At 39.4% G+C, this 12,910-nt stretch overlaps 1 protein-coding gene across 25 annotated transcripts in view; it reads right to left on the bottom strand.

The window, feature by feature from the left end:
• MTHFD2L (methylenetetrahydrofolate dehydrogenase (NADP+ dependent) 2 like) overlaps nt 1-12,910 on the bottom strand; it is a 224,514-nt gene that overhangs the window by 190,902 nt on the left and 20,702 nt on the right. For 24 of the 25 annotated variants that reach the window (XM_049885999.1, XM_049885997.1, XM_049885996.1 and 21 more), the window contains 2 exons: nt 1,392-1,576; nt 262-384 (listed from right to left, as the gene is read on the bottom strand). In XM_049885999.1, coding sequence (XP_049741956.1) covers nt 262-384; nt 1,392-1,576 — 308 coding nt within the window. Of the gene's footprint in view, nt 1-261; nt 385-1,391; nt 1,577-11,504; nt 12,762-12,910 lie in introns of those variants that run through there. The other variant, XM_049886005.1, reaches the window with a different exon arrangement.

Genomic DNA, 12,910 nt, shown 5'->3' on the forward strand with positions numbered 1-12,910 from the left:
GCATGGTCATTTTTATGATCCGGTACTACTGTGAAATCAAAGACTGCCTGTATCACCAATGCCTAAATTTTTCTTTCATAGTTTTCAGTCATGGTGAGCTTACATCGTTTTGAAAACTATCACTTATTACATGCCAGCATAATATAGCCAGTCCCCTTCTAAACATATTTCATCAATTTCCTGCAGTACCTGCAAATATATATTAACAGATGTCCTTTCTCCTAGCCAAACCCAGACATGGTATAGAAGAGCATCATGTACCTGGAAGTGGTAACTGAACTAATATGCCACTGACTCTTGGGTCCATGTTCAACTGATCAGTTATATCCAAAAGTTCTTCCTGAGAAACACTCTTAGGTTTTAGAATGAGCTCACTGCAGATACCTGGAAGATAATAAGCAGAAAAAGTCATTTGACTAACAAAGGTATTCTTTTTTTTTTTAAGGTACGTGATTGTTTTCTTCTGCTCCTGTTCTGCTGGAAGATAAGGGACTTCTTTCTGCAATGATGGTTTTCAGCTCACCATCAGGAGGGATTTTTCAAATACTAGAGATGTTTTCTCATGATTCATATGACAAATTGCACTTATTTGTGATAAGATACTCTGTCACATGGGGTTGCCATGAGTCTGCGTCGACTCAACAACAACAACAGCAACACCAACTGTTAGCAGACAAGAACACTGGTGGTCTAGTGGTAGAATTCTCACTTTCCATATGGAAGGCACAGGTTCTATTTCCGGCAAATGCATCTCATGCACAGCTAACGCCTGTCAGCCAGCGGCGGCTTGCGTGTTGCTATGATGCTGAACAAGCTCCAGTGGAGCTTCCAGACTAAGATGGACTAGGAAGAAAGGCCTGGTGATCCACTTCCGAAAAATCAGTGAAGGGAAAACCCCATGGATCATAATGGAACAATGTCCAATTAATGGAGATGGCGCAGGAATGGGTAGCATTTCATTACTTGTGCATGGGGTCACCACGAGTTGCGGGCCGACTTGGTGGCAGCTAACAACAACAACTGCTAGTAGGTTTAAGGAGTTAGGTAAAAATAATTACTACCACCACCACCAGAAGGCCAGTTTCCACAGACTAAACTAAACTAGTTCTATTATTTGATTAAAGCAAGTATAATAAATACAGGCCCTTTAAATGTAAAGTATTCCTCTGACATCTTACCATCAGCTCTGAGATCATATCTGATTGATTCTATAAGAAATTTCAAATAAAATAGTAAGCAGTAAATACAAATGTTGGCAATAATCTCTAATGATAACAATAATACATGTTATTTAAATGGCACTTGTTTGACAGTTATCGATCATACTTATACTTCAAAGTAAAAACAGTAAACACACTTAGGAAAAATTTACAACTGAAACACACACCCACCTACAGTGCAGGCAGCTCTTATCTTATTCCTCACGTACATGTGGCTTGCTGGGTTGTCTCCCACTAGAATGATACTGAGGTGAGGTCTTCTGTTCCCAAGTGAAATCCATGATTCCACACCTCGTTGTATTTCTTTCTGGATTTGTTTGGCCATTTCAGTTCCTGAGATAATAATGGCTTCATGTCTATGGGAAACAAAAAAATAAAGGGAGTACTAAGAAGACAATAAGGAACATCCAACTGCATACAATTAAGGTACAAGAATATACAAAACATCTATGATTCTCCAAGTAAGCACCCAAAATTTAATTTGTTTCAATTATATTTGACATGTCTTCTTCAGGCTTATAAATATGTTCATAATTCTGTGAAGAATTCCACCTCTGCCTTCGAGTTTTACATTACAACCTATCTACTGCATACATTTCTTTGTTATTTTCATCTGTAAATTTTTTAAATTATCAAACCACATAATAAAGATCTAGGCTATAATACTGACACTATTAAAGGTTCCACTATTTTTTTCAGAAGAGGCAAATTAGCAGAACATAGTTAAAACTAGCACCCATCTTCAAAGCTCTACTTCAGGTTATATATAGGTGACCCTGCTGAGCCCATAAAGATTACAGTTTAGGAAATCCTGTAGGGCAGTACTACTCTGTCCTATAGGGTTGCTATAAATTGGAATTGGCTTGGTGCCACACAACAACTGTCTTGCAGCCCAAGGCTGAGTTAGTTCATTCTTTTGGTTGGCAGATCATGGAAAAGAATCTGAAGTCCTGATCTCCATAACACACAACTCTTTTAGGTTACTCAAGGAAAATTTTATTCTGTAGACCCAGGCCAACTCCTAACAACAGTTCTCAGTCTTACCAGGCTTGCCAATGATTATGGTAGAGGCCAACTCAGTAAACAGATGGCTAGGTTGTTCCCCGACAATCTGACATCATTTCTAACAGAAAAATTGCACAGAACATTGTTTCCTGATAGATTATAAGTACCTAATTGTGATCGTCCAATTCAGCTAATACTGTCAGTAATAGGATAATATCCATACATTGACAAGGACGAGCAGTTAATAGAACTCTTATTCAAATTTACCCATCAACCACTAATGCCAAAGATGAAGAGATTGAAAATTTTTACCAACTTCTGCAGTTTGAAATTGATCAAACATGCAATCAAGATATATTGATAATTACTGGTGACTGGAATGTGAAAGTTGGAAACAAAGAAGAAGGATCAGTAGTTGGAAAAGATGGTCTTGGTGATAGAAACGACAGTAGAGATCCCATGATAGAATTTTGCAAGACTAAGGACTTCTTCATTATAAATACCTTTTTTCAATAACATAAATGGCAACTGTACATGTGGACCTCGCCAGATGGAATACACAGGAATCAAATCGTCTCTGTGGAAGTTGAAGCTGAAGCTGAAGAATATTTTTAAAAAGTCCATGCAAGCCAAAGTATGGCTTTGAGTACATCCCACCTCAATTTAGAGATCATCTCAAGAGAAGATTTGACCCATTGAACACTCATGACCAAAGACCAGACGAGTTGTGAGATGTCATTAAGGACATCACACATGAAGAAAGCAAATGGTCATTACAAAGACAGGAAAGAGCGAAAAGACCAAAATGGATGTCAGAGCACATTCTGAAACTCGTTCTTGAATGTAGAGTAAGCAGCTAAAGTAAATGGAAGAAATGATGAAGTAACAGCTTAACAAAAGATTTCATAGGGTGGCTTGAGAAAAAAAAGTAAAGTATTATAATGAAATGTGCAAACATCTGGGGTTACAAAACCAAAAGGAAGAACACGCTCAGCATTTCTCAAGCTGAAAGAACCGAAGAAAAAAATTCAAGCCTTGAGTTGCAATATTGAAGGACTCTACAGGCAAAATACTGAATGACCCAAGAAGCATCAAAAGAAGATGAAAGGAATACACAGAGTCACTATACCAAAAAGAATTGGTTGATGTTCAAACATTTTGGGAGTTAGCATATGATCAAAAACTGATGATACTGAAGGAAGAAGTCTAAGCTGCACCGGAGGCGTTGTCGAAAAACAACTCCAGGAATTGAAAGAATAACAGATAAGACGTTTCAAGAAACAGAAGAAACACTGGAAGTGCTCACCTGTCTATGCCAAGAAATTTGGAAGACACGTACCTGGCCAGCCGACTGGAAAAGATCCATATTTGTGCCCATCCCAAAGAAAGTGATCCAATAGAATGCGGAAATTCTCAAACAATATTATTAATATCACACACACAAGTAAAATTTTGCTGAAGATGATATGAAAACAGTTGTAGCAGTACATCGAAAGGTAGCTGCCAGAAATTCACATTGGATTCAAAAGAGACATGGAACAGGGGCTACCACTGCTGATGTCAGATAGATCTTGGCTAAAAACAAAGAATACCAGAAAGAGGTTTCCCTGTGTTTTATTGACTATGCAAAGGCATTCGACTGTGTGGATCATAACAAATTATGTATAACATTGCAAAGAATGGGAATTCCAGAACACTTAATTGTGCTCATGTGTAACTTGTACCTAGACCAAGAGGCAGTTGTTTGAGCTGAAAAAAAGAGATACTGCAGGTTTTAAAATGAGAAAATCTGTGCACCGGGGTTGTATATCTCACATACACCTGTGTTTTTCAGCAATCTCACCAATTGGAGGGTCTAGTTACTTTATGTATCTTCCTGTGGAAAAACTGATACACCAACAGACTGGCAGAGGCAGCACTGTCCCAACTTCTCTCCTACCACCAGAGACAGAGAGGGGTTAACTGTTCCTAGCAACCAGTGGCCAATAGCATTTTATTTTATAAGTGAGTGCTTTGTATCCTCTCTTTGAAAAAACCCAAACCAAACCCGTCGCTGTCAAGTCAATTCCATTCACAGTGACCCTACAAGAGAGAACAGAACTGCCACATAGGATTAGCAGCTATATCACTTAACCACTGCACCACCAGGGCTCCTTCTTAGAACGGGAGATGCTATTTATCTTTGTGTCTGGAAAGGGACAGAGAAGGAGTGGGTTATTTCTCATCATCTTTTAGGCCTATTTACAAATGAAATTAGAAACTTGACCAATTGTACATGCATGTCATGAACTATTACATACGATCATAGCAAGAGTTGAAAGTACCAAGTAGAAATTTATGAAACTAATTCAGGCTTATTTTAATGCAACTGTTAACATTTTGTTAAGAAAGGAAAAATAATAGAAAAGCTTCAATGTGATCTATCTAGGACAAATCATGACATATAGTTACCCTAGTTAACTGTGATTTAGTTGCCAAATGGCTGATATAATCTTAGGCAGCAACATGGACAAAAAAATATAGAGCCTATCCCTGGGGTAGTATCATTTCCCTGCCATCTGCTCTGATTAGACCACATGTCTCATCATACTTATTATTTCTTGGCAACTTGTTTTAAGAAGGGCACTTACAAACTAGAGCTGTTGACAAGGATGATGAGAAAGTTGACATCCATGCCACATAAACTAAAAGAGAAAGAATGGAAATTGTCTGGTAATTGGTGGGCATGGTTGGAGTCTTCAAATATTTGAATGGCCTTTATGAGGGAGAAGCAATTAGACTATATTCTATTTGAAAGAAGACTACCTTAGATTCTACACATGGAAGTACTTTTTAGTAATAAGAGCTGTACAATAGTGGAACCATTTGAAATATAGAAGAGTTCTCCCTCGCTGCAAGTATTTATGCGTACAGAAAATAGATGACCTCCTATCAGGAATACTAGAGTGAGGATTCTTGCTTTAAGAATTATGGAGAACTAAATCAGTGGTTGTTAACCAGGTGTCTTAGTTACCTTGTGCTGTTATAACAGAAATACCACAAGTAGATGGCTTTAACAAAGAGAAATTTTTTTCCACACAGTGAAGTAGGCCGAAAGTCCAAATTCAGGGCATCAGCTCCAGGGGAAGGCTCTCTCTCTCTCTGTCGGCTTTGGAGGAAGGTCCTTGTCCTCAATCTTCCCCTGGTTGAGAAGCTGCTCAGGTGCAGGTGCCCCTGGTCCAAAGGACAGGGTCTGCTCCTGGTACTGCTTTCCTGGTGGTATGAGGTCCCCAACTCTCTGCTTGCTTCTCACCTTTATATCTCAAGAGATTGCCTCAAGGCACAATCCAGTCTTGTAGGTTGAGTCTTGCCTCACTAAGGTAACTGCTGCCCATCCTCCCTCATTAACATTATAGAGGCAAGATTTACAAGACATAGGAAAATCACACAACACCAGGAATCATGGCCCAGCCAAATTGATACACACATTTTTGGCGGGACATAATTCAATCCATGACATTCCGCCCTTTGGCCTCCCCAAAGTCACATCTTTTCAACATGCAAAACATATTCACCTCATCTTATCATAGCAAAAGTCTTTACTCCAAGTCCAAAATCTAAAAATTCCTCTTCATCTGTGAAATCTAGAACACAAGTTATCTGTTTCCAAGGGTACAGAGGCAGAATGGGCACAAGCTAGACATTTCCATTACAAACGGAAAAAACTGGAGGAAAAGAAGGGATAACAGGCACCAAGCAAGTCCGCAGAACACATTACATTAGCCCTCAAAGCTTTGAAAATAATCCTCTGTTCTCTGAGACAATTCACACAATAACCCTGCCCTCCAGCCTCTAGGTATTAGCCACACTCTCTGGATTCTGAGTGGAGGCCCCTCAGCCCTAGGCTTCAGCTCTGCCTTCCAGGCCCTCTGGGACAGCAACTCTGCTCCCTAGGCTTTTAGACGCACCATTCTTCTAGTCTGAATGGCAACTCCAACCTTAGAAACACCGGAGGCCATGGCTCTACCCTTTGAAACCCCCGAGGTCTTGGCCATGCCTTTTGAGACTGAGGCAGCTCGGCTTCTTGTGTTATCTCTTCAATTTCTGTTTCCTGGTATCTTGGCCTCTCAGCTCCTTGGGCTTCATGCCTGCATCTGCCCTGCTGGGGCAAGTGTTCCAAATCTCTGTAGCTCCACCGATAAGTGCCCAGACGCACCCCACTCTGCCAGGAAGTCTCCTGCACACAGGCACTCAGCTCTCTTGCTCCGTGGGTTGGCTCCAGTGCCGTCTCACACTGATCTCCTGGTTCTGCTGCTGCTGGTTCTCTGCCGTCACTGCTTCTCTGCCGATGCAGGTTATCTGCCGCGCTGGACTTCTGCTGCTGTTGCAACTGTACCCATTCACAGTTTCAAAACTGCTTTCACATTTTAGGTATCTGCTAGAGCAGCACGCCACTCTCAGTACCAAATTCTTAGCAATCTAGCGCTGCTATAACAGAAATACCACAAGTGGATGGTTTTAACAAAGAGAAATTTTTTCCCTCACAGTGAAGTAGGCTAAAAGTCCAAATTCAGGGCATCAGCTCCAGGGGAAGGCTCTCTCTCTGTCAGCTCTGGAGGAAGGTCCTTGTCTTCAATCCTCCCCTGGTCGAGGAGCTTCTCAGGTGCAGGGACCCCAGGTCCAAAGGACGCACTCTGCTTCCGGTGCTGCTTTCTTGGTGGTATGAGGTCCCTAACTCTGTGCTTGCTTCTTTCTTTTATATCTCAAGAGATTGCCTCAAGACACAATTCAACCTTGTCGGTTAATTCCTGCCTCTCTAACACAACTGCCACCCATTGTCCTTCATTAACATCATAGAGGCAGGATTTACAACGTATAGGAAAATCACACAATACCAGGAATCATGGCCCAGCCAAATTGATACACACATTTTTGGCAGGACAAAATTCAGTCCATGACACCAGGCTCTGCAGAATCGCATGATAGATGTTTTAATAAAAAAAAAAACACTGAGATTTTTAGATCTAGGCTATAGAGTGTCTCAAAAGTTCCTGGCAATTCCTTAGCCAGTCTATCACATTGACTATTAGTCCCATTCTATTCTGTGACAGAAATTCTATCAGGGATGGTGAAGGTTTCTTTAAGACACAAACAGTGTAAACTCTAGAGGCAAAGGTAGTTGAATTTTATATTAGAATTAAGATCTCTTCATCCAAAGTAACCATAAAATAAGTGAAAAGATAAGCCACGTGCTGGTGATATTTGCCATGCATATACAACCAATATAAAATTAAGTGTTCAGAATATGTAACTACAACAAATTAGACACAGATAAATAACCCCACAGAAAAATGATCAAAAGAGATGAACAGGCATTACCAAGAAGAGGAATTCCAAATGCCCAATAAACACATGATAAAATATTCAAACTCTAGTATTTAGGGAAACGCATACCAAAACCACAATGAAACGCCATTTAACTAATTGGTTAAAGTTTAAAACTTTGACAGTATCAAGTATTGACAAGGGGGCGGAACAATAAGAACTCTTATTCACCAGTAGTGGATGTTTGAACTACTGCAACCTCTTTGGGAAACAGTTTGGCAAGAATTGAGTACACATATATGTATCCTATGATCCAGCAATTCCATTCCTGGGTGCACACCTTAGGTATACCTTTGCACATACGTACCATGGAATATATACAAGAATATTTGTAGCAGTACTTTTGGTAGTCATAAAAATGAAATGAAACAAAAACATCTGAAAGAAATCCACCAACTATAGTATATTCGGAAACCCTGGTATAGTGGTTAAGTGCTATGGCTGCTAATGAAAGGTCAAGAGTTCGAACCCACCAGGCGCTGTCTGGAAACCCTATGGGGCAGTTCTATTCTGTCCCGTAAGGTCGCTATGAGTCGGAATTGACTTGATGGCAATGGTTTGCTTTTTCTTTTTACAGTATATTCAATCAGAAGCCCTAGTGGTGCAGAGGTTAAGTGTTCAGCTACTAACCGGAAGGTCATCAGTTTGAACCCACCAGCTGCTCCAGGGGAGAAAGATGTGGCAGTCTGATTGTGTAAAGATTTACAGCCTTGGGAACCCTGTGGGGCAGCTCTGCTCTGTCCTATAGAGTTGCTATGAGTTGGAATTGACTTGATAGCAATGGGTGCGTTTTTGTTTTTACGGCGTATTCAAACAATGAAATACTATAGAGCAGGGAAAGTAAATTAATGACAGCTCCATGTAATAACACAGATGATTCTCAATGACTTAAGGGTGAGTGGAAAAAAAAAGGGGGGAGGGGAATGACACAGTATGATTCTATTCATATAAAGTTTTAAAACATGCAAAACTAAATAATGTAATGTTTAGAGGTTAAGTGACAAAGGAAAGCAGTGGAATTCTAAACCCAACTTTTAGGACAGTGCTTAACTCTGTGGGAAAGGATAAGGCTTTGGATAGGGGAGGATTTCGCAGAAAATGTCAATGATGGTGGTCATGCTCTTCTTCTTAAAGTCGATGGCAGGTACAAAGTTTTTCATTGTTATCATTGTTCTTTTTCCTTTTCATATGTTTTATAAATATTTTCTATCTACTCACTTTCAGTATAATTCAAGAAAATCTTGATAACATCTTTAAAAACTTTTAAAATATCCAGAACACTGTCATTTTATTTTGCATATTCCTTTTTCATTTTTATCCATATGCATGCGCTTTTTAACCATTATAACTATTTAACCTATTTTTCATTTTCCTCATTTAAGTTCATACCATGAATATTTTCACACATTGCTACTGTTTTGACAAGCATTATTTTCAGTGGCTGCATAATACTTACAACATTGTAATACCATAAATAATTTAACTCTTTTTTGATAATCCCACAAATATTTAATAAACACACAATATTCAAAGCACTCTCTTAGGTATTAAGGATATAATAGCAAACATAAACTTCCTGCTTTACAGAACTTAGAGTCTAGTGGTGGAGACAACGATTTTAATGAGGACTTAAAATACTACAAAAGGCAACTATGGTAATTAGTAGCAGAGGTGGTTCCCTCAGGGTAGAGCGGTCAAAAAAGGCTTTCCAGAGAAAGTGTCTTCCAAGCAGAGACATGAAGGATGTGTGGGAGCCAAGAAGGGACAGGCTAGAAAGAGTGGAAAGTGAGAAAGAGAAGGGAATGTTTCAGGAAGGAGGGATAGTGTATTTGAAGGCCCAGAAATCAGAGAGAACATGGCACGGTTCAAAAATTGAAATAAGTTCAGTATAGTTGACATGTTCTGTGTGAGCTGGTGAGCACAGTGTTCCTTAGAAAAGAAGCTAAAGCAGGGCTTGTCTGCCAAGTTAGAGAATTTGGATTTTAGTTAAAAATCCCTTCTTCCAGTTTATCAGGTCAAAAAAACATTGGCGTCATCTTTGACATCTGTTCTTCTCATATCTACAACCAATCTCCATAACCCCCAGTGGCTCTACCCTCAAAACAGAATCAGAATCAGACTACTACCCTCCTCCATCACTACCACCCTTGTTAAAGCCACCGTTATCACGTGCCTGGCATACTGCACTAGTCTTTTAACTGGCATCCCAGCTTCAACCCTCACTCCCACAAAGTGGATTCTCCACATTTTTTACATGAAAGTCAGGTCATGTCACGCCTCAAAATCTCCAATGGCTTCCTGTGTAACTCCGAGTAGGCCTTTCAAAGGCCTGCAGGACCCTATGTGATCTGACATCCTATACTTCTCTGACTTCATGGCCTGTCCTGTTCCACTTGTTCTTTCTGCTGCAGCCATTAGCCTTGCTGTTCCTCAAACATGGCGGGCAGACTCATGGGCCTAAGGTATGCCCAGAGTCTTTACACTTGCTGTTCCCTTGACTTAGAATTCTTTTCCCCTAGACATCCACATGACTTATTCCCTCATTTCCTTCATTTCTGCTCAAATGTCACCTGATTTATCAGAGAAGTGGTACCCTAGCTCCTATCCTTCCCCCACATAAAATCATAACTCTGGCCCCCAGACAAGCCCTTTCCCTTCATTATTTTACATGATGTTAAATTTTTTTTTTTTTTTAATTTGCTTATGTCTTCTCCAACTAGGATATAGTTTCCATGAAAGCAGACAATTTGCTTTATTATATTCCTAGTGCCTAGAATAGTGCCTGGCACATAGAAAGTTCTCAACATATATTTATTAAATTAATAAACAATAGAAATGTAGTGAGGGGTTTTAACGAGGGAAGTGATAAGATTACATTTGGAAAAACAACTCTGGCTGTAGTGTGGAAAAGACTGGAGGGTATCAATAATGGAGCCAGGAAGAACTCTTAGGGGTTGTATCAGTCTTTGGCTGAAAACCTGAGTCATTGCTAATATTTAGCCTTTTAATCTTCTCAACAATATACTTGTTGAAAAATACCATTTGTTCATGCACTACGACTTTGTGAGCTAGATTCTAGCACCCGGACTGATACTGACATAAAGTCCTGTATACTTCATTTATTCTCATATTGGACTGTGCCTCCCACAGAGCTGGGCTTGCCAGAGCTCTGCAGTGACTGAGGGAATCAGTAGAAAGGGCCAGCTGTTACTGAAAATACTCAGGGTCCCAATTCATCATTTAGCCCTAAACTTCATTTGGGCCAGTGTCTTAGTTACCTAGTGTTACAGTAGCACAAATACCACAAGTGAGTGCCTTTAAAGAACAGCAATTTATTTTGTCACAGTTCTGGAAGCTAAAAGTACAAGTCAGGGACTCAGCCATGTCAATTCTTTCCTCGTCAGTAGACCTGTGTGTTCCTTGGCCACCTTTGCATAGTCTCTGTCTTCCTCCGTGTCTCTCTGTGTCTGTGCTGCTCTTTACATAATTCTGAAGTGATTCAGTTTAGGACTCACTCTACACTAGTATGACCTCAACTGATTGGCTGATTGCATTATAATGTTATGGAAAGTGATTACATTACTTGTATCTTAATTACATTAAATTACATTACATCCACAGGTATGTTGTTAGGTGCCGTCAAGTTGGTTCTAACTCATAGTGACCCTATGTACAACAGAACGAAACACTGCCCGGTCTTGTGCCATCGTCACAGTCATTGCTATGTTTGAGCTCATTTTTGCAACCACTGATCAATCCATCTTGTTAAGGTTCTTCCCCTTTTTTTGCCGGCCATCTACTCTACCAAACATGATGTCCTTCTCCGAGGATTGGTCTCTCCTGATTAACTTGTCCAAAATGAGACAAAATCTCGCCTTTCTCACTTCTAAGAAACATTTTGGGTGTACATCTTACAAGACAGATTTGTTCATTCTTCTGGCAGACCATGGTATATTCAGTATTCTCTGTCAACACCATAATTCAAATGCAGGAGGTCTTCTTCAGTCTTCCTTATTCATTGAACCCACAATCAATGCCTATGGAGGCAAGAGTCAAGAAATCAAATGACTTACTGCATTGGGCAAACGTGCTGTAAAAGACTTCTTTAAAATGTTAAAAAGCAAAGATGTCACTTTGAGGACTAAAATGCACATGACCCAAGCCATGGTATTTTCAATTGCCTCATAGTCATGCGAAAGCTGGACAGTGAATAAGGAACACTGAGAAGAATGGATCCACGGGCACAGAGGTTAGGATTCCAACACATATTTTGCAAAGACACAATTCAATCCATAACTGTCAGGCAATATCACGTCAGCTATAATTAGCAAGCAGATTTAGCACCTCAGTGCTATAAAAGCAAAGCAAGTCCTGTAGCTCCCTCAGACCCCAACACACATGGATACAGTCATGTTTAATTTGTATACATTTTGTCTCCTTAGAAGCCTGGAATCAGTTTATGCCATTCTCATTTGTGACAATGTCAGGGGCATACAGGCCATAATTATCCTGAATTATTTTCAATGACTATCAGTTTTGCAGTAGCCTATGAACAAACTATTTTACAGGGAATCAATTAATAATAACATGTCCGCAATGCAGCACAGAGTTCAGGTGGTTTTTGTATTTTAAAATATAAATGTATGTTCTTTACTGTAAGAGTAATGTTTTTTGTCAGTGGTTACTTTACTTTGAAATCAGCTCTTTAGGCAGCAGCGAGCACGATAAAATCAATATTATTTAATTAAAAATAAGTGCTAGACTTGTTTCTCAAGAAAACTAATGGTCATGTGATTTGCACAAAATGTCTGTAAACATCTACCATCTACCATGGGCATACGTACACAAATATGCTGTATTTCAAAAGTCAGTGGGTATTTTAAGAAAGCTGTATCCAAAGATGAAACATGTACAGTTGCAGAAGATATGGGCACATATTGCTTTGCAGAGCACAACTTTTCATTAGATTAAATGGCTCTTTGTCTCAATTCTGCTCATCTTCAATTCCAAGTTTTCTTGCGTATAAAGTGAAGTAATAGCTGTTAATGCCTGGCTACATTAGCAGGACAACTCACAACAGTTAAATGATGCCAGTTTTTTATTAGTGCTATCAATGGAAAATCACTTAAATTCAATAATAGTTGGATTTTTTTTTTTTTTTTTTTAACCAACTCATGGAATCAAAGTAAAGCTTTAGGAAATGAACTGACAAAAGTAAACGCCTGACCTTATTGTGAATGCTAGTATAAATTCACTCTAATAGTTTAACACTGGCAATAAAATTCTGTTTTCCAGTAACAATATAAATTTTGGTGGAATGT

Source organism: Elephas maximus, chromosome 5, assembly GCF_024166365.1.
Source record: "Elephas maximus indicus isolate mEleMax1 chromosome 5, mEleMax1 primary haplotype, whole genome shotgun sequence".
In the NCBI taxonomy this organism is placed as follows: Eukaryota; Metazoa; Chordata; class Mammalia; order Proboscidea; family Elephantidae; genus Elephas; species Elephas maximus.